The sequence below is a fragment of the Mesoplodon bidens genome (assembly GCF_964165515.1).
Source record: "Mesoplodon bidens genome assembly, chromosome: 12".
Classification (NCBI taxonomy): domain Eukaryota; kingdom Metazoa; phylum Chordata; class Mammalia; order Artiodactyla; family Ziphiidae; genus Mesoplodon; species Mesoplodon bidens.
Window position 1 is genome coordinate 61,717,300 of NC_138168.1, and position 20,190 is coordinate 61,737,489.

Genomic DNA, 20,190 nt, shown 5'->3' on the forward strand with positions numbered 1-20,190 from the left:
TTCTGGAACCCCTATAATTCGAATGTTGGTGCGTTTAATGTTGTCCCAGAGATCTCTGAGACTCTCCTCTGTTCTTTTCATTCTTTTTTCTTTATTTTGCTCTGCATCAGTTATTTCCACTATTTTATCTTCCACCTCACTTATCCGTTCTTCTGCCTCAGTTATTCTGCTATTGATCCCATCTAGAGTATTTTTCATTTCATTTATTGTGTTTTTAATCGATGCTTGATTCATCTTTAGTTCTTCTAGGTCCTTGTTAACTGTTTCTTGCATTTTGTCTATTCTATTTCCAAGATTTTGGATCTTGGAAATAGAATCTTGGATCATCTTCACTATCATTATTCTGAATTGTTTTTCAGGTAGACTGCCTATTACCTCTTCATTTGTTAGGTCTGGTAGGTTTTTATCTTGCTCCTTCACCTGCTGTGTGTTTTTCTGTCTTCTCATTTTGCTTATGTTACTGTGTTTGGGGTCTCCTTTTTGCAGGCTGCAGATTCGTAGTTCCCATTGTTTTTGGTGTCTGTCCCCAGTGGCTAAGGTTGTTTCAGTAGGTTTTGTAGGCTTCCTGGTGGGGGGGACTAATGCCTGTGTTCTGGTGGTTGAGGCTCGATCTTGTGTTTCTGGTGGACAGGTCCACGTCTGGTGGTGTGTTTTGGGGTGCCTGTGGCCTTATTATGTTTTTAGGCAGCCTCTCTGCTAATGGGTGGGGTTGTGTTCCTGCCTTGCTAGTTGCTTGGCATAGGGTGACCAGCACTGTAGCTTGCTGGTCGTTGACTGAAGCTGGGTGCTGGTGTTGAGATGGAGATCTCTGGGAGATTTTCGCCACTTGATATTATGTGGAGCTGGGAGGTCTCTTGTGGACCCGTGTCCTGAAGTTGGCTCTCCCACTTCAGAGGCACAGCACTGACTCCTGGCTGCAGCACCAAGAGCCTTTCATCTACCCAGCTCAGAATAAAAGGGAGAAAAAGTAGAAAGAAAGAAAGAGAAGGAGAAAGAAAGGAAGAAGGAAAGAAAGGAGGGAGGGTGGGAGGAAGGACGGAAAGAAAGGAGGGAGGGAGGGAGGAAGGAAAGAAAGAAAGACAGGAGGGAGGGAGGGAGGAAGGAAAGAAAAAGAGTGAAAGGAAGAAGGGTGGGAGGGAGGAAGGAAAGAAAGACAGGAGGGAGGGAGGGAGGAAGGAAGGAAAGAAAAAGAAAGTGAAAGGAAGAAGGGAGGGAGGGAGGAAGGAAAGAAAGAGAGAAAGAAGGAAAGGAGGGGTGGAGGGAGGGAGGGGGGAAGGGAAGGTAGGGAAAAAAGAGCAGGTAAAGTAAAATAGAATAAAGTATAAAATATAGTAGCGTTAGTAAAATTAAAAAGTAATTATTGAAAAAAAAAAACAGAACCCTGGGACATATGGTGGAAGCAAAGCTATACAGAGAAAATCTCACACAGAAGGATACACATACACATTCACAAAAAGAGAGCAGGGGGAAAATCGAAACTCTTGCTCTCAAAGTCCACCTCCTCAATTTGGGATAATTCGTTGTAAAAAGAGGAAAAGGGGGGAAAAGTCTGAAATCTTGCTCTCAAAGTCCACCTCCTTAATTTGGGATAGTTCGTTGTAAAAAGAGGAAAAGGGGGAAAAGTCTTAAATCTTGTCCTTAAAGTCCACCTCCTTAATTTGGGATGATTCGCTGTCCATTCATGCACTCCACGGACGCAGGGCACATCAAGTGCACCGTGGAGCTTTAATCCGCTGCCTCCGAGGCTGCACAGAGAGATTTCCCTGTCTCTTCTCTGCTCTCACAGCTCCCGGGTCTCAGCCTTGGACCTGGCCCCGCCTCTGCGCGTAGGTCGCTGGAGGGCGTCCGTTCTTCGCTCAGACAGGACGGGTTTAAAGGAGCCTCTGATTCGGGGGCTCTGGCTCACTCAGGCAGAGGGGAGGGAGGGGCGTGCAGTGTGGGACGGGCCTGCGGCGGCAGAGGCCGGCGTGACATTGCATCAGCCCAAGGCGCTCCTTGCGCTTTCCCGGGAAAGCCGTCCCTGGGTCCCGGGACCCCGGCAGTGGCGGGGTGCACAGGCTCCCCGGAAGGCGGGGTGGACAGTGACCTGCGCTCGCACACAGGCCTTGTGGCGGCGGCAGCAGCAGCCCCAGCATCCCACGCCTGTCTCTGGTGCCTCTTTAAGCAGCTCTCTTAATGCCCTCTCCTCGCGCACCAGGAAACAAAAGGGAAGAAAAAGTCTCTTGCCTCTTCGGCAGCTCCAGACCCTTTCCCCGGACTCCCTCCGGGCTAGCCGTGGTGCACTAACCCCTTCAGGCTCTCTTCCTGCCGCCAGCCCCAGTCCTCTCCCTGCGCTCCGACTGAAAGCCGATACCCGAGCCTCAGCTCCCAGCCCCGCCCACCCCGGCGGCCAAGCAGACAAGCCTCTCGGGCTGGTGTGTGCCTGAGGGCACCGATCCTCTGTGCCGGAATCTCCCCGCTTTGCCCTCCACACCCCTGTTGCTGTGCTCTCCTCCGTTACTCCGAAGCTTTCCCCCTCCGCCACCTGCAGTCTCCGCCCGCGAAGGGGCTCCTAGTGTGTGGAAACCTTTCCTCCTTCACGTCTCCCTCCCACTGGTGCAGGTCCCGTCCCTATCCTTTTGTCTCTGTTTATTCTTTTTTCTTTTGCCCTACCCAGGTATGTGGGGGGTGTCTTGCCTTTTGGGGGGTCTGAGGTCTTCTGTCAGCGTTCAGTAGGTGTTCTGTAGGAGTTGTTCCACGTGTAGATGAATTTCTGATGTATCTGTGGGGAGGAAGGTGATCTCCGCGTCTTACTCTTCCGCCATCTTCCTCCGGGCTCCCGGGCTTAGTCACTTTTAATTTTAAGGAGTTAGCAAAACCAATTTATTAATTGGAAATAAAACATTCAATGAACATTTCTTATGGAGTCCTGCATTGGAATTGTTTTTCGGTGAAGATAAATATCCATATGTATATATTCCCAAGTTTATATGGGTTAAATTTAATGAAACATCATGAGTTTAAAGTAAGGAAAGTAAGAACTGAACACGCTTCTATAATGAAGGAACATGAATATACAAGCAGAAAGCTTCTTTTTTGCTTCTCTTCAGTGATGGATTATGGCACATTTAGGATGAAGAAACTTTTGGGGTCAATCATCTTATTTTCCTTTTCTATCTCTGCTCCCTCCTAGAAAATGATCCTTTTCCTACATTTCATAAAATAAGTCATTGGCATTGTATTTGGGCATAAGAATACAGAAGAACTTTCCTCATACTTAGGTCTTATAGCTTTAGTTTAATAAAGTTTACTTTAAAGGAAAATATAATATGCATTATTGAAACCACAAACATGTAACTGTTAATTATCAGTGGACAATTTCAATCATGAAAAATGAAATATACAGAAAATTCTAAGATATAATTTTAGCCTTTGGGCTCAGTTTGGTTTTTTGTTTGTTTGGATTTTTTTTTAACCATTCATTAAAGCTTTTAGGCAATCTACTGTAATTAATTGGGAATTTATTTTCTTTGACTCCGAGAAATGCCAGTTTTAAGTTATGTCATTCTAATGTGTGATTGTTTCTAATAACTATTAATATCCACAAACCACTTATTTCAGTGGCCACGGTACTTACTGGGATAGATTTGTGGGCTCAAAGATGATTGTTTCCAGTTTAATATGAAACAAGTTCAGCAGATCACATAAGCTAATTTTAGCATAATAAGCTGATCTTAACATGTTGTAATTACCAAGTCTAACTTCAACACTGTTGATACAGAGAGGACAGTTTTCTACTATCACTTCAACTAGTGTCCTTCCTCCAGTTATCAGCAATTTTCTTATTTGTTTTCACTATACCTCCATCTCCCCACTTTCTATGGAGTAAGAGCCTCCATGGTCATTAATTGATTTCTCTTGGAAAAAAAATTTTTTATTGCATAATAACGGTGACTCTTCCCATTCTGATAAGCAAGTATTCTTCAGCAGTTGTGATAAGTTGTTTTTAGTATGAAGTAAGCCAGGGAGCTCAGATTCCAGTGAAATTTCATGTGTCCCTGGAAATGATCTTTCTAAGAACTAGTGAACATTTTATTTATCTCATGCTTACTGTGTTGGCATCATTGTGTTAAATTATTATTGTTACAAAAAGGGAGTAAATTAGTGCCTTGGTAATTAAGACTATAGAACTCCTTTATATTTTGTTGGCATATTTGATTTCAAAGGTATTATCCCTTAACACCAAACAGAAGTGTGGTCTGAGTCTTCAAGAAACTAAGGATATATTTGTAAAGGTAACAGTATTTGAAACAACAGAACATCATAAGTACAGAGTATTATAAAGTATTATAAAGGATTTATTTTGAACCCTGAGAACGGAATACATTAGGTTAAATTTTTTTAATCCCTGAAATTTAGTTTTAAAGAAAATATAAATAGCCTGTGCCTGGTTTCCTTTAAAGCCATTTTTGTCGCTGACTTCAGGGTAAAGCTCTGAATTAAGATTGGAATGGGTCCATTCCATTTTAGAGCATTGGCATGGTTAGATTAGCATTAGTTCATTCCTGGTCAGAAAGAGGTGGAATCAGTTCAGCCTATGAATTTGACCTGATTAAGCCAGGAAAACCTTCCTAGAATTGAGTTTGATTCTCCTGGGCAATCTCAGCCTCAATCTCAAATTCTGGAGCTGAGTAGTATATAGTGACTGGATTAAGTGGTATGAACTTTAAAACCATTTTCTTACTTAAACTTGTGGTCTTACCATATAGTACAAGTAAAATTCCTCATGAATACATGTCCCAATTTGAAGTTGAACTATTCAGTAGCCACATTTTCCAGAATAGTTAACCTTAATACCATTCTTAGCTTTAAAATCTTTCTGAACAGTCAATGAAAATTGATAATGAGGAAAATGAACATTTATAGGTGTTTTTAGTATTAATTGCTTCTTAGTAAAACTGAAAATGCTTTCTAACATTTTAATGGTATCATTTGTTTTTAAATTAAAAAAAACAGTTGCTGAGGTACAGGGTTGAGCCATTCCATTTTTTTTTTTTGTACTTCAATTTTTATTTTATTTTATTTTTTTATATACAGCAGGTTCTTATTGTCTGTTTTATACATATTAGTGTATATATGTCAATCCCAATCTCCCAGTTCATCCCACCACTACCACCCACCCCCGCTTTCCCATTTCTTTAAATGCTTCTATTACAAAATATTAAAACACCTATTTTTCTCAGAGACCAGCATGCTGATGATGTCAAAGAAGACTTTGACGAGAGAACAGAGAGTGAAATGAAGACATCACATGAAGCCACAGGTACCCGTAATAATCTCATATTATTGATGGGTATTACTATTAATACTCAACAATCAAAACTTAACTGGAATGTAGCAGTCCCTTTTATATATTAAAGATAAACTTCGTTTGGTTGGTTCTGTTACCACAGGCAATAAAAGTTTATTGTTCAGGATAAATTTGGTGTATACTTCACAATGATATGGATTCATCTGTGACCTGTATTTACAGTCTCTTTCATATATCTGTACAATATTGTATATAAAGTTCAGATAAGGCATTCTATTTGGTCCTTGTCGTAATTTTTTTTTATATTGTTGATGTCATTTGCTTCATATGTTTCAGACTCATCTCAGAATGTGTTGAAATTCAAATAGAACTAATATGGCCTTAATCTAATACCACAAAATGAAAAGGAAATTGCTTGAACAAAAGTTTTAAGTTGTATTGGAGAAAGTAATTTGTCTTAAATCTTTGCTGAATAGACATTACAGTGATTTAACTGAACAATGAAGTCATAATGACTGTTACTCATAGTATAGATGGTATTTATAACTTACGCATAGTGTTATAATTATTATTTATTTTTATAAGAAAATGTCCCAATTATGATTTTAATGATTGTCCCTGGGGACTTTGCTTGTCATGTGCTTTATTTGGTTTAGACTGTTTATAATATTGTAGAATGGCACCTAAGGACTGTTTGCCTATAATGACCTATTCCATAAGTGATGCTTTGATTTCCATATCTGGTTGTCATAAAGCAGTAATTTATGATTAATTTAAAAGTTATATTCTCTGCTGTCCTCAGCATGTTTTATGGTGTTTAGTCTTGCACCACATACAAACCCTTCAGATGGCCAGGGTTTGCATCCCTGATCTACCACCTGCTAGCTGTGTAATCTTGGACATTTTATGGAATACCTTTCAGTGCTTGTTTCCTTATCTGTCCAGAAGGTTGATGATGGTAACTCCCTCCCACAGTTGTTATGGGGATTGAGTACAGTAACGTTTGTAACTTGCTTAGAACAGTGCCTGGCACATAATAAGTGCTATAATGTTTCTGGTCATTTAGAAAGGAAGAAAAACATTTAATTTACGAAGCTTTTGTCATCAGGGTATATCGGGTTCTTAATCAAAGGCCTCAGCCTTTCTTTGCGAATGGTGGTTAGGAGCACGGCCTTCATTCTCTTCTCAGCTCCACCAGTACTAGCTGTGTGGCTGGCTTTGGGAAAAGTATTTAACTTCTCTGTTCCTCAGTTTCTTAATAGTACCCACATCACTGGATTATTATGAGGAATAAATGCATCAGTGGCCAAAGTATTAGCTGATAGTGGTAGTAGTAGTAATAGCAGAAGTAGTAGTAGTATTGTGAAATGAGTGTCTATTGCATGGAATTATCTGATCATTGCAAGGTTTAGGCAGATTCATAATAAAATCTTCTGGGCTCTGAACTTTTTGATAACCTTTCAGTTTCCTCCTAACTTGGTGATGCAATTCACTTTTCATTTTATTTGCTGAGCTGATTTTGATCATTTCTTTCTGAAAATAGTCTAATTAATGGAGAATTTCAGGTTTATTAACATGATATGCATGGTGTTCTCTCTTTTTCTGTGGTAGTTTTATGTCTTTTCAAACTTTGTGTATTTTTATCCTATATTTTTTTATTTGAATTGCCTGAGTTTTTCTGTCTTACAATTCTTTCCAAAGAAACATTGCTAGGATTCATATATAACTCTTTATTATTTTTGTCACCCATAAAATCTATAGTTCAATATGCGTATTTTACTTACTGTCTTATTTTTCATTAGTAAAAGGGAGCCTCATAAAAACAAGCTGCTTTGAGAGTTTTTGCACATATGTTCCTAAGTAAGGTTCGCATATTAATATCTCATCCAGTTTTAGCCTCCTAAAATGAGTTTGATGACTCCCCTTCTCTTTTGAAACATTTTATGTAAAACTTCCATAAAATTAATTTTTACTGTAGTGAAATCATGTTATGATTGTCAGCTTTTATTTAACTGTTTTCTTAGCTTTAGATTTTCTTTCTTTCTTTTTTTTTTAAAAAATTTTTTCCAGATTCATGTTGTATGGAAAAGATTTGAATTTCACTTCCTGACATTACCATTTAAGAGTTTATTGGTTGTCTTTCCCTGTACCCCATGATCCTTCAGTCCAAAATGAGATCTTATGGTGTCTGAGGGCTCCTGTATCTTGGTGATGTTGGTGATATCTCAGATCCTAGTCAGTGGGTGGATGTGTTTAGTTTTTTCTGTCCTCCTGCCTCTCAGGTCTCAATAGAGCCATGACCTAGTGTCTCAGATTGGGCTCTCTGGAAACAGACATTGGGAGTGCTGTGTGCAGAAAGTTTTTGGTGGGTACTCTTGGGAACGATACCAATGAGAGAGTGAGAGAAGCAACAGAGGGCAGAATGAGCTGCGATGCAGTTACAGCAGAAGCCTCAGTCGATCCCATAAAGGAGCTCCAGATGACCCTTCTGAGTTATCCCGAATTTAGGCATGAGGACCAGGCCTTTGTATTGACCAGTCCTTGGTTGTTGGCTGAGAAGGGCTGTGTCCTTGGGCAAGGAGCGTCCCTTTGGCTTAGGGCAGTTCCTGGAGAGGGAGGTAGCTCTGAGGCATCAGCAGTCAGCAGGTAGGAGAATGAATCTCTGGGTTCCGAAGGGGAACCCCACCACAGTGTCCACTACACCTAGCTGGTCATTTGGTCTCTGACTTTCCTTTAAGAAAAATCAAACAGAACTGAAAAAAACTGAACAACAAACCAAAACATCCTTTCACATATGTGGGATTAGGCCTAATTCAATCCAATCTTTTTGTTTTAGGCAATGAATCTGGCTCCTAAATTCAGTCTTTTCATTATTTTGCCTGAGATGTCATGCGCTTTATTTACTTTTTTTTTTTAGATCCAGGATTCTTTTTTAATCCAGAAAAATTCCTTCAGTTATTATTTTTATTATTACTTTTGTTCTTTTCTCCTTTTTGATTGATAATACCTTTTACTGTTGGGTTAGATCCAAAGGATGATATTCAAAATATTTAACAATTGGTTTGACAGCCAACATTGCACAGGACAGTTAAAACAAACACCAGCCTTAGTGCTGGAGCAGAATTTGGAAGCTCCCTGCTGTACTTCGTTGCAGCATCTTAGGGAAGTCCTGCAAGGGCCTGACTGCTGAGGGTGGAGGGGACTATTACCAGCCATTATGGAAGTATTTTAATATTTCAACAGCTTATGCATTTTTTGATATTCTAGACATATTTCTCAAGTTGAAATGTCTTACTCTAGCCCTGTCAAGTCTACTAGTTACTGCCTTTAACATGAATTTTAATAGTGGTTTTTATTTTCCCTTAATTTCCTGCACTGGCTTGTTTTTTTTCTATTCATAGCCTGGTTTGTTCTGTAGAGGTCATGTTCCCTTGTGCCTTAACTAAAATCATGAAACTCTTCTGTCAATAAATCAATACTCCTCTCCCAATGTTTTGTAGAACGTATCAGAGGCCCCTGGTGATTGTTTTTTATTTTATCATTTTTGAGTGCAGAGAAGTTTCCCCAGGTTTTTTGTGAAGAACACTTACCCCTCAATGCTCCCATTTGGGTGCCAGTAGAATTCCTCTTTCACACCTGAGCCTGAGGGTCAGGTAGATATGCTGAGCCTAGTAGGTGCTCAACTAGTGTTCATTCACAATGTCATTCACCAGTGGTGGAATAGGGGATAAGGGAAAGGAGAGAAATCTTCTTGCATTTTGTGCACTATTTAGCATAGAGGAGTCTGAAAAGAGGCCACCCTGTATTCCTTATAGCTAGTAGGATTTAAGATTCAGTAAGCCCATGATAACTATTTTGTTTGGAGTCTTAGAGCAAATTGATTTTTAAAAGCACTTCCCCCTAAAAAAAAACTTCCTACCTTGTTTCTTCAGTTAATTCAATTTAATTCTGTACAATATGTGTGATTATGAGCCTTTTTGATTTTTTGATGATTGCCACTATGCTACCGAATTTGACCTTTGGGGACCTTTACTGAAAACAATGCATCACTTTTTCTTCTTTTTTGTTTTGTTGGCTTCTGTCTCCTTTGCCTGAAAGATAAACTAATTCATTTCCTCCATTGTAGGAAGGCCCATTAATAAAGGATCCTATAAATTGACCTTCAAATTTAAACCCCTGTATTCCTGGGAAATGTGTAATTTTCTTTTCCCCTCTTCAAACTTTCTCTCTCAGGGGTGCTGATATGCAGAAAGAGTTGAATTTTATTTTGTAATGTACTAGATTCTCACTTGAAAAATCAGGCTTGCTTTTTGCTTCCATAGCAGTTGGTTTTTATTTTGGTTGTTAACCTTGAAATGATCCTCAAATATTTTTCACGCCTGAGTTTAGGATCTTGGAGCTAATTTTACCCACATTCCTTGATGCTGTGATCCATTTATTTTACCCAATCATTGTTATTGTTCATCCTTTTTATATTTAGTCACCAGTTAGTAACTCCATTAAAAAAAACTTGGTTGACAGATGTATCCCATTCCTTCTGGCTTTTTTTCCTTTCACATTAAGAGCATTTTTTTATAGACTCATGGAATATTAGCTTAAAAGGGTCATTGACTCCTTTTCATCTTTGCCTTTTTATATTCAGGATACTCTCAGTGGCATGCCTTTCTTTCGAGATAGGAATAAGTTTTCCCATTTGCTGAGTCTTTACTATATGTCAGACACTGGAATAAGCATTTTTTAAAATATCATGTAATCCTTACACTGATCCTATTACATTGATTTAGCCAAAATTTAGAGCTAGTAAGTGGCAGAACAGGGACTTGAATCCATGTGTATCAGACTCTTAAACTCACCCCCTTGACCATGACCCTATACTTTCGTATTAGGAGGCAGAAGATCCAGGGTCTCTTTCTGATGCTTCCCCTATCTCACAGGGTGGCTATGGGTTTTGCCCTGTCTCACAATGTGTTTTCCTCATCTTCGGGATAGCTACCTCCTAGCATTGTTTTGAAACTAAAATGAAAGAAGGCAGTTGGAGATTCTGGTCTCACTTCTGTCACTGGCTTCAAGGGATAGGAATGAGTCAGGACAAGTGGCAAGTCATGCTGTGGCTTGTTGATTTAGCATTGTTCAGACTTGGAAACAGGAAGCAGAATGGGATCTGAGTCCAAAAGCAGCAGGGAACATGAAGAGAACTTTTCCTTTTCTCTGGATCTTGCCCTCCCTGTGGTTCTACTGGGACCAAATGGGAACAGTCCTATAGGAAGCAGGTTCTCAGGCTCCATGGTAGTGAAGACATCTCTTTCTACTGGGAGATTTCATGTTTGGTTTAGATGGTGGTCTCTATTCTGAAGATTTATTGTCTTGATTCTGCATGAAACATTGGAAGATATATTTCTTCACAATCACCTTTATCAGACCTGTCTTCTTACAAGGGTTAATCTTGTCCTTCACTTTTTCCTACCCTAAGCCAAATCAAGGATTTTAATACCTCTATTCTCAACCAGAACTGAGAGACATTTGTATTTGCAAATTTCTGCTTTGGATAACTACATTATTATCTATTAAACTTCATTTCAAGGAAGTCTACAAGAATATGCTGTATTGATGTAGCCCTCCACATTGCATTGTAAGTGCTGAATAAGTAATTGCTGAATGAGTGATTTCCATATTATAAACAATATATGTAAATGGTAGAGGCAGGGCTTTCCTATCCATCCATTAAGTATCAACATAAGAAAAATCTTCCTCATTTGATAATTGTCTAGAGAGATGAAATAGCAGTAAAACCAAAGATCCACAAAGTTATTTCTCTTAACGCTACTCTCATCTAATATTTTCTTGCTTCTGATATTAAGGGAGCCCAGCAATTGATGTTTTAATAATTATTTCCAAAAGTGCATTAAATTGCTTTCCAAGTCACCAAAGTGAGGCTTTCATTTTTTTGTTATTATTTTTGAGTAACAATAAGTAGCTTATTCAATATCAGCTTCTGGTTTTATATAACTTATTGTTAAAATAACATATTTATTATAGAATAATTAGAAAATACAGGGAATCAAATAGCAAAAAATCAAAATTATCTGTAATTTTATTTTCTAACACACCATTTTCTGAATTTGGGGGAGTTTTTTGCTGATTTTTTAATATCTGAAATATTGTACTAACTAGTGTGTAACCTGCAGTTTTCTAACTATGTAATACTACAATCATTTTTACATAAATATTTATACTAATTACAAAATAATATTAAATATTCCCTCTGTGGATCGGTGATCAATGCAGCATCATTTAATAGACCAATCTCTAGTGGATATCTAAGCTAGTTATTTCCTGTCTCTCACTATTATAAATGCTCTTGCAGTAAACCTTGGTAGTGATTAGGATTAGGGGTGTGTGTGTGTGTGTGTGTGTGTGTGTGTGTGACATAAAACACATACAAGTGGTTTATATCAGGTAAAAGCAGTTTATCTCTCTCTCACATGGAGGAGGCTCAAAGGTAGGTGCTCCAGGATTTAATGGTACTCAGCAGTATTAGGAAGTCAGGTTCAATGTATCTTGTTGCTCTCCTTTGCAGAGTGTCTGTTCCCAAGGTCTTATCTTGGTCAAGGGTGGTTCTGCGGGGCTAGTTATTCATAAAATGCTATTGGCAGAAGTGTCTTCCAGAATAAAAAAGCTTTGTTTTCTTTTCTAAAGCACATTATACACATTCAAACCTACTCTTCCCTACTCTTTGCACTGAGCCAGCTACTTGAGCCAGAGTCTATGTGCGTTTATTTTAGTCTATATCACATGTTAAAATAAAAACCTAGAGTCACGTTTCTGTGCATTTCAAGGGATCCAATACATATCCACTCAAATGAAGTTGTTTTCTTTATCCTTTTTGGATTGAGAGCGTGTACCTAACATCTTCTGAGGAGATGGCATATTCTGTGGTTGGTAAATGCTACAGTTGCCCCATTCATCAGAAAATAACACTGGGCATCAGTCAACATGAAAGAATCAGCAAAAGGAAGGGGGGTCTTAAGGTGAAGCATGCAAAATTGGTATTAGTATTGGAGTGGTGTATGAGTCTACGCCTATGTATGATGTCAGCTTCAAAGACATGCAAATGCTACCAGAAATATAGGAGCTTTAGGGTTTTTAGTCATTTCTTTAGAATGGCTCAGTTATTTTTCTAAGAACTAATGATGTAGGAGCATTAGAAATGAACTGTGAATAATACAACTTTAGCAGGAATAGAATGAACATAGAATGGAGCTTCAGTGAAGGAGGAAACAGTGCCAAGTGTCAACAGAACACAAATAGTTATAGAAGAAAGTGTACGGCTTTGGAAAAAACTGACACTCTGTGGCAGGCAATCCAAATACAAGTTACAAAGTAGACTGTGTTGTTTTACTCTAGTGTGGAACTAGAGCTCTTACCATTTCATGTAAGTCCATCTCCTGAAGGATTTACAAATAATGTGTTGCAAATAATTGCTGAACTCTTGGGACTGTCTGAGATTAAGGAATGTTTTTATGTTACCCCATATTTATGCAAAACAAAGGTTTCTTGAACTCTGGGCAATTTTAAAAGAATAAAAACAAACTGGTACAGGTTTGTATATTTGGCTCATAATAGATTTTCAGTAAAATAGGATGAAGACCTAAAACCTTAAAACCAATTATATGAGATTCTGTGGATGAAATGTGGAAAGAGGGACCATGAAGGGTTTTTTATAAAATATTTGAAGAACTGAAAGGTTTCATGGGGAGCAGACACAGTTTTCTATATGAGCTCACTCAGATAGAGCAAGGACCAGTGGGTGTTAGCTCCAGTAAGATAGATTTTTTTTTCTTTTCTTTTCTTTTTTTTTTTTTTTGCGGTACGCGGGCCTCTCACTGTTGTGGCCTCTCCCGCTGCAGAGCACAGGCTCCGGACGCGCAGGCTCAGTGGCCATGACTCACGGGCCCAGCCGCTCCGTGGCATGTGGGATCTTCCTGGACCGGGGCACAAACCCGTGTCCCCTGCATCGGCAGGTGGACTCTCAACCACTGTGCCACCAGGGAAGCCCTATTTTTTTTTCTTTTAATTCAGTATAGTGACTTTTCTAACATTCAGAGCAATTCAAATTTAGATTAGGCTAGTTGAAGAGAAAAGTTATTAAAGATCCACCATAGAACAGTAGGAAATAGTTTTTAAAAAACTCTACCACTTATAATAGCAACAGAAAACATCAGACACATAAAAATAAATTTAACAAAAGATATGCAAGACCTCTACATGAAAATGACAAAACATTGAAGAGGGGTATTTTAAGATCCAAAGAAATGGAGAGAGATACCTTGTTCTTGGATTGAAAGCCTTGATATTGTGAAGATGTTATCTCTCACCAAATTGATGTATATTCAGTGGTTATCCCAATGTAAATCCTAGCATTTTTTTTTAACAAGCAGATCCTAAAGTTGGAAATGCAAAGGGGTAAGGATAGTCAAGGAGTCTTGAAGAAGACCTAGATCACAGATATCAGTACACTCATAAAATGAGAGTAATTAAAAGTCTGTGGGTCCATGTGAAGAGACCAGTGAAACAGAAGAGAATATTTGAAAACACATTGAGATTTATTTTTAAGCTGGCACTGCAGTACAGCAGGGAAAGGATGGTTGATCTTTTTCATTAAATCATGGTTGGGCAATTAGAAATCCATGTGGGAAAAAAAGCATGAATATTGATCTTTACCTCATACCATACACAAAAATAAATTTCAGATGGATTGTGATCTCAAAGTGAAAGGTAAAACATAAAGTGTTCAGAGGAAAACAGAGGAGGCTATCTTCAGGACCTTGGGGTAAGCAAAGATTCTCAAAGATTTCTTCAAAAGTACTATCCCTAAAAGAAAAAAATAATAAATTTTACTACAATTAAGAACTTCTGTTTATCAAAAGACCTTTTTAAGAGAGTAAAAAGAAGACACAGGGGCTTCCCTGGTGGCGCAGTGGTTGAGAGTCCGCCTGCTGATGCAGGAGACATGGGTTTGTGCCCCGGTCCGGGAGGATCCCACGTGCCGCGGAGCGGCTGGGCCCGTGAGCCATGGCCGCTGAGCCTGCGCGTCCGGAGCCTGTGCTCCGCAACGGGAGAGGCCACAACAGTGAGAGGCCCACGTACCGCAAAAAAAAAAAAAAAAAAAAAAAAAAGAAGACACAGAGTGGGAGGAGATATAAGTAATACATATTTTCAAGAAAGGATTCTTACCCAGAGTAGATAGATAGATAGATAGATAGATAGATAGATAGATAACTTCTACAAATCAGTAAGAAAAAGGCAAGATGACCTGATGAAAAAATGGGCATAAAATAGATAAGTACTTCACAAAAGAGTTTCTCCATATGACTGATGAACATAGAAAAAGATTGTCAACTTTGTCATCAGACAAATGCAGTTGTAACCACAATATGATGCCATGACACCTGCACCAAAAGGGTTACAGTGAGCAAGGTAGACAGTACCACATGCTGATAAGAATGTGTATGGAGCATTTGGAACACTCTTATACTGTTAGTAGGTGTTTATCACACAGCTGTTTTGGAAAACTCGTGGAATTTGCTGAGGCTTAATGTACACAAATATTATAACCACAAAGTCCCACTCTTCAGTATGTATGCAACAGAAAGGCATACATATATTCGAGAAAAGATATGTACAAGAGCATTCATAGCAACACTGTCAGTCTTAGCCAAAACTTAAAAACAACTCAAATGTCCATCAGCTCCAAATTAATTGTGAAATATTTATAACAATGAAAAACCACACAACAAAGAGCAGGTGAGCTACAACTACATACAGCAATGTGGATGAATCACACAGACCCTGTTGAGAGAAAGAGGTCAGATACCAAGTTTTCATCAAACTTACAGTTCAGAACCAGGGCAAAAGAAGTGATGGTGTTTGAACTCAGGGAAGTGGTTTCCTTGCTGGGTGGGGTGTGATTGGAGGGGGTTCTAGGTGTGCTGCCACCTTCAGTTCCTAGCTGAGCTGGTGGGCAGAGTGGAGAGTAAGTGTGGGGAGGTGCCTTCTTCTGATGGGCTTTGAGTAAGTAGTTTTCAGAAAAGATTTCCATTCTAAAGGATCTGACCTTACGGAGATAATGATGGACAAACTCTAAGTCAGGAGTCCCAAGGACAAAAAAAACATTTGCTAGAAAACAGCCGTTTTAGAAGAGCAGCAGGTAAACTAGGTTTGGAGTCAGAAGAACTGGCAGATAAGTAGAATATTCTGTAGTTTTAACTTTGATCTTCACAAATGAAGAATGACAAAAGCATTTGCCTTTATGCTATTTTATTTTTATTTCAATAATTTCATATCCCCTTTCAAAAAATAAGTTAGCTATTTAAAAAATCAATGTGATTAGTAAATAGAAATTGGAAGAACAAAACAGGGCTGAAGTAAAAGGAGAGAACAGGTATGGTAACTACAGGGTAAACACAGTGGCTGGACTTGAGCATGCAACTTGGCTCTTACTTTTAGGACATCCAAAGCCAAAAGGGAACCAAATATAATTTCGTAGGGTGAGAGTTATTTTCCTTGTCACTAAAGCTTGGGGGCAGCTTTCTTATCTGAAGCATTAAAGAGGGAACGTTGAATGATGTAATGATGCACGTCTTCAGTGATGGGTGATGTGGCAAACATGTCAGTTGAACTTTAGGTTGTTTCTTATGGTGACTTCCAGTAAAGATGAACGAGAGTGTAATTATTCAATGAATGTAATGTTGAACCAATGCTTTACCTTGCTTCCATGCTACTCATTGTTTGGGGGCAACACATGGCATTGGGGGCTTTTTTGGCTGCTTTTCAGAGAGTGAATTCCTGATTGTTTCTGTCAACCAGGTGCCCGGGAAGAACCCAGCGTACAGCAGGGACAGCGGCGGTCGGCGGTCTTTCTGTCCTTTAAGTCCCCGATTCCATGTCTGCCCTTGCGCTGGGAGCAGCAGAGCAAACTTCTCCCAACTGTAGCCGGCATCCCTGCCAGTAAAGTTTCCAAATGGAGCACAGATGAGGTATATTTTATTTTCTTGGTCTGCCAGGGGCCAGACGTAGGAGTACTGGCTTAAGGAGAGGACAACATGAATACATGTGGGATTTAGTCTTTTTTTTTTCTGAAAGAGAAGAAATAATTCTGAGAGAAACAATGAAAGTATAGGTTAAATATTTTGAACCTGTAGCATTTAGATTCTGGCTTCTTTTTTTAAACTGGAATTTTTTTTTTTTTTTTTGCGGTCCACGGGCCTCTCACTGTTGTGGCCTCTCCCGTTGCGGAGCACAGGCTGCGGACGCGCAGGATCAGCGGCCATGGCTCACGGGCCCAGCCGCTCTGCGGCATGTGGGATCTTCCCAGACCGGGGCATGAACCCATGTCCCCTGCATCGGCAGGCAGACTCTCAACCACTGTGCCACCAGGGAAGCCCTAAACTGGAATTTTGATCTTATTTTTAACAGGTGTCAGAATTCATACAGAGCTTACCTGGATGTGAAGAACATGGAAAGGTATTTAAAGATGAAGTAAGTAATCCACTAAATTGCAGTATGTTACTTAAGGGGGGAAAAAGCACTGGAAGGCAGTCAATGGTGAAATGTTCTAAATTGGCAGAGGAAGGAAGAGACGGGTTATGTTGAAACTGACAAAATGATATCGAGTTGTCTAACAAGCAGCATTAATCAGTTGTATAAAAATGTGTTTGTATAAAATTAGATGCAAAGGAAATTGTTTGTGCCATTTTATTGATGCCCCACAACAGTAGCACTAAGCTCATTATTTAACAAAACAAACACAAAACTTAAAAACATGCATTTATATAGTGTATAGCACAGAAAGAAACCAACGCAAGAAAGAAGCAACATTTCATCTTTAATAAAGTAAAATTAGTTCCCATTATTTTATTTTCAAACATCATTTTAACACCAAAATTAACTTCATTTTATGCTGATAATTAATATTACCATTATTGCTAAAACAATCCCTTAGATCTTATACATTTCTCAGTGATGTTTATACTAACTGATATTCATTACATTTATTACCGTCTGCTGTTGGAGGATGATTTTATTAGTTGTTTTCATCTGCCTGTCCAAAACTTCAATATAAGGGATGATTAATAATGATACCACCTCTAGTGAGCATTAGGACAAAAAGGAATTCTACTTCTAACTACACTAGAAGCAGGAGACTCTTTTCACTAGAGACCTTTAAAAATAAGCCACTTGCCTGTCATCTCCTCCAAGCAGAACAGTCAGTTATCACCCTGGTCTCAGAAGGTACAGTGAGGACTAAGTCATCTCAGAAGGCTTTGTCCAGCATCTGCTGTCTGCAGCTATAAGATACCTTGTTTGCTCCTATGCTTAGCCTCCACTGTGCAAATAGCACACTTTCAGTTAAGAACACTGCAAGAGTGTCGGCACAGCCAAGAATTGAGCCACCGGTCGCCAGTGTCATTATACTATTAGATACCATTTATACTTTATGTGGATGCCTGTTAAAATGCACAAGGATCTGATTGTCATCAGCCTTTTCCTGATTTATGGTCTTACTTTCAGAAATGTTCTGTCTTCTTTCTAGTTGAAGGTCAAATGAAAGAATTTGCAGTTATTCAGATTTTGAGTTTCTTAAGGCCCAGGTCCTAGGTGTCTTTGTGGGTTATTCTCGGTCGATTTTCGATCCCTGAGCAGAATTAGATTCCTGCAGGGAGCCATTGCTCTTTCTTTGAAAGAGCCATGTAGTAACATTACCTTTGAAAATGATGAAACAATTTTAAAAATAAGTTTCTAGCACATCTATTTTATAAATTCTACTTTCGGTTCTGTTAATATCTATCCAATCCATATAGATTTGCTCTGTTATTTAGGTTAAGTAAGATTCAAATTCAAATGATATGTGATTTCTTTGAAGAACTTTTTTCTTCATATTATCTTTGGAGACACTCCCCAGGCACCTCATATCCTCAAAGGCAGAGCCTTCTTTTGAAGAATGAGGCAATGAATGGTCTCTGTCCACATGTATCATTCATATGTTCATTCCACTATTCATTCACCCTGTGAAATCTTGTTAAATTCCTACCATGTGTATGATACTCCATGTAATGCTCTAGTAAGAGGGTTAATTCAGAGATAATAGGACATGATCCTTGCTCTCACATGTCTCACCGGGTCAGCAGGTGTGGGTTTTGAGTCCTAGATGAAACCGAGAAAACAAATCTAGCTGAAGTCTTGTAAGTCATCTCTAAAAGGCAAAGTGCAGGTGTGGGCTATTATTTGAAACCATCCTGGATGACTCCTTCTCTTACACACTCCGCATTTAATCTGTTGAAAGCCCTATTGGATGTATTTTAAAAGCATTTAAGGGTTCCAGCTCCCTCTCCCCCCTCCACCGCTACGTGTGGTCAGAGCCACCATCCTCTCCCACCTGGATTAAAGCAATAACCTCCTAGCCAGGCTCCCCACTTCTATTTCTGCTCCTCTATAATCTTTTTTTAAAATAGTATTTTATTTATTTATTTGTTTTATTTTTGGCTGTGTTGGGTCTTCGTTGCTACGTGCGGGCTTTCTCTGGTTGCGGCGAGTGGGGGAAACTCTTCACTGCGGTGCGCGGGCTTCTCATTGCAGTGGCTCCTCTTGTTGTGGAGCATGGGCTCTAGGCATGTGGGCTTCAGTAGTTGTGACTCACAGGCTCTAGAGCGCAGACTCAGTAGTTGTGGCTCTTGGGCTCTAGAGCACAGGCTCAGTAGTTGTGGCACATGGTCTCAGTAGTTGTGGCTCACGGGCTCTGGAGTGCAGGCTCAGTAGTTGTGGCGCACGGGCTTAGTTGCTCCGCAGCATGTGAGATCTTCCCAGACCAGGACTCGAACCCATGTCCCCTGCATTAGCACTGCACCACCAGGGAAGTCTCTGCTCCTCTATAATTTATTTCCAGCATAGCTGGGCTGATTCTGCTACAAGATAAAGTCAAATCACGTCACTCCTCTGTTCAGTTCTTTCCGGTAGATAAATCAGAGTAAAAGCCAAGAGCCTCACAAGGGTGACAATCTGACACTCCATCACCTCTCTCACCGCCTGACCTCTTTGTCCACTCTGTCCCCTGCTTACACTGTTCCACACACAGACCTCCTTGCCATTCCTCAAATTATCCAGGTACACTCTGGCTCTCCCCTCTGCCTGGGATGCTCTTCCTCTAGGTGTTCACATAGCTTACTCCACTTCTCAATATCCTATCCTGACGATCCTCCTTCAATCTGCCACCTGCCACCACACATCCATCCTGGCTCTACTGTCCACTTATCTCCCCGACTCGCAGTGTTTTCATACCACTAATCACCTTTTAGAATTAGTTACTAATGAATTTGCTTATTATGGTTTTTCTTATAGTCTGTCTCCTACTACTAAAATGTAAACTCTACCAGGAGTATTTATTTGTTTGCTTAGTTTTGTTTTTATCTGTTTTAGTCTGAGCTATAGGCCCAGGCCCAAGAATAATATCTAGACTCTAATGGGTATTTAATAAGTTTCTGTTGAATGAATAGACTCATACCTTTACACTCTGAGAAAGACATTCAAAGAGCATTTGGCTGTGGTCTGCAGAGTTACAACATTGGAAAAGAACCATGAGTGCACAGTGGAAAGAGCAATGAAATGGAAGGCAAGAACCCCAAGTTCCAAATCCTCCTCCAGAGTTTTGGGCCTTTAGCAAGATAGTAATGTCTGGAGCTAGACCAGTTTATACACATTACAAAAGCATAAACCAAAAAACCAAAAGCATAAACCCAGCAATCCACTGCAGTAATTACTGTTTTCAGAAAGTACTTTCTTAAATTATTTACTTCTTTCCAGTTGAGGCTTATCCTTATGGCTACACATCAGAGCAGCCTGTATGT

The 20,190-nt window shown here is 39.5% G+C and overlaps 1 protein-coding gene across 6 annotated transcripts in view; it reads left to right on the plus strand.

Moving 5' to 3' along the window:
- L3MBTL3 (L3MBTL histone methyl-lysine binding protein 3) overlaps positions 1-20,190 on the plus strand; it is a 127,277-nt gene that overhangs the window by 104,634 nt on the left and 2,453 nt on the right. For all 6 annotated transcript variants that reach the window (XM_081251328.1, XM_081251331.1, XM_081251332.1 and 3 more), the window contains 3 exons: positions 5,223-5,302; positions 16,157-16,326; positions 16,766-16,828. In XM_081251328.1, coding sequence (XP_081107454.1) covers positions 5,223-5,302; positions 16,157-16,326; positions 16,766-16,828 — 313 coding nt within the window. The remainder of the gene's footprint in view (positions 1-5,222; positions 5,303-16,156; positions 16,327-16,765; positions 16,829-20,190) is intronic.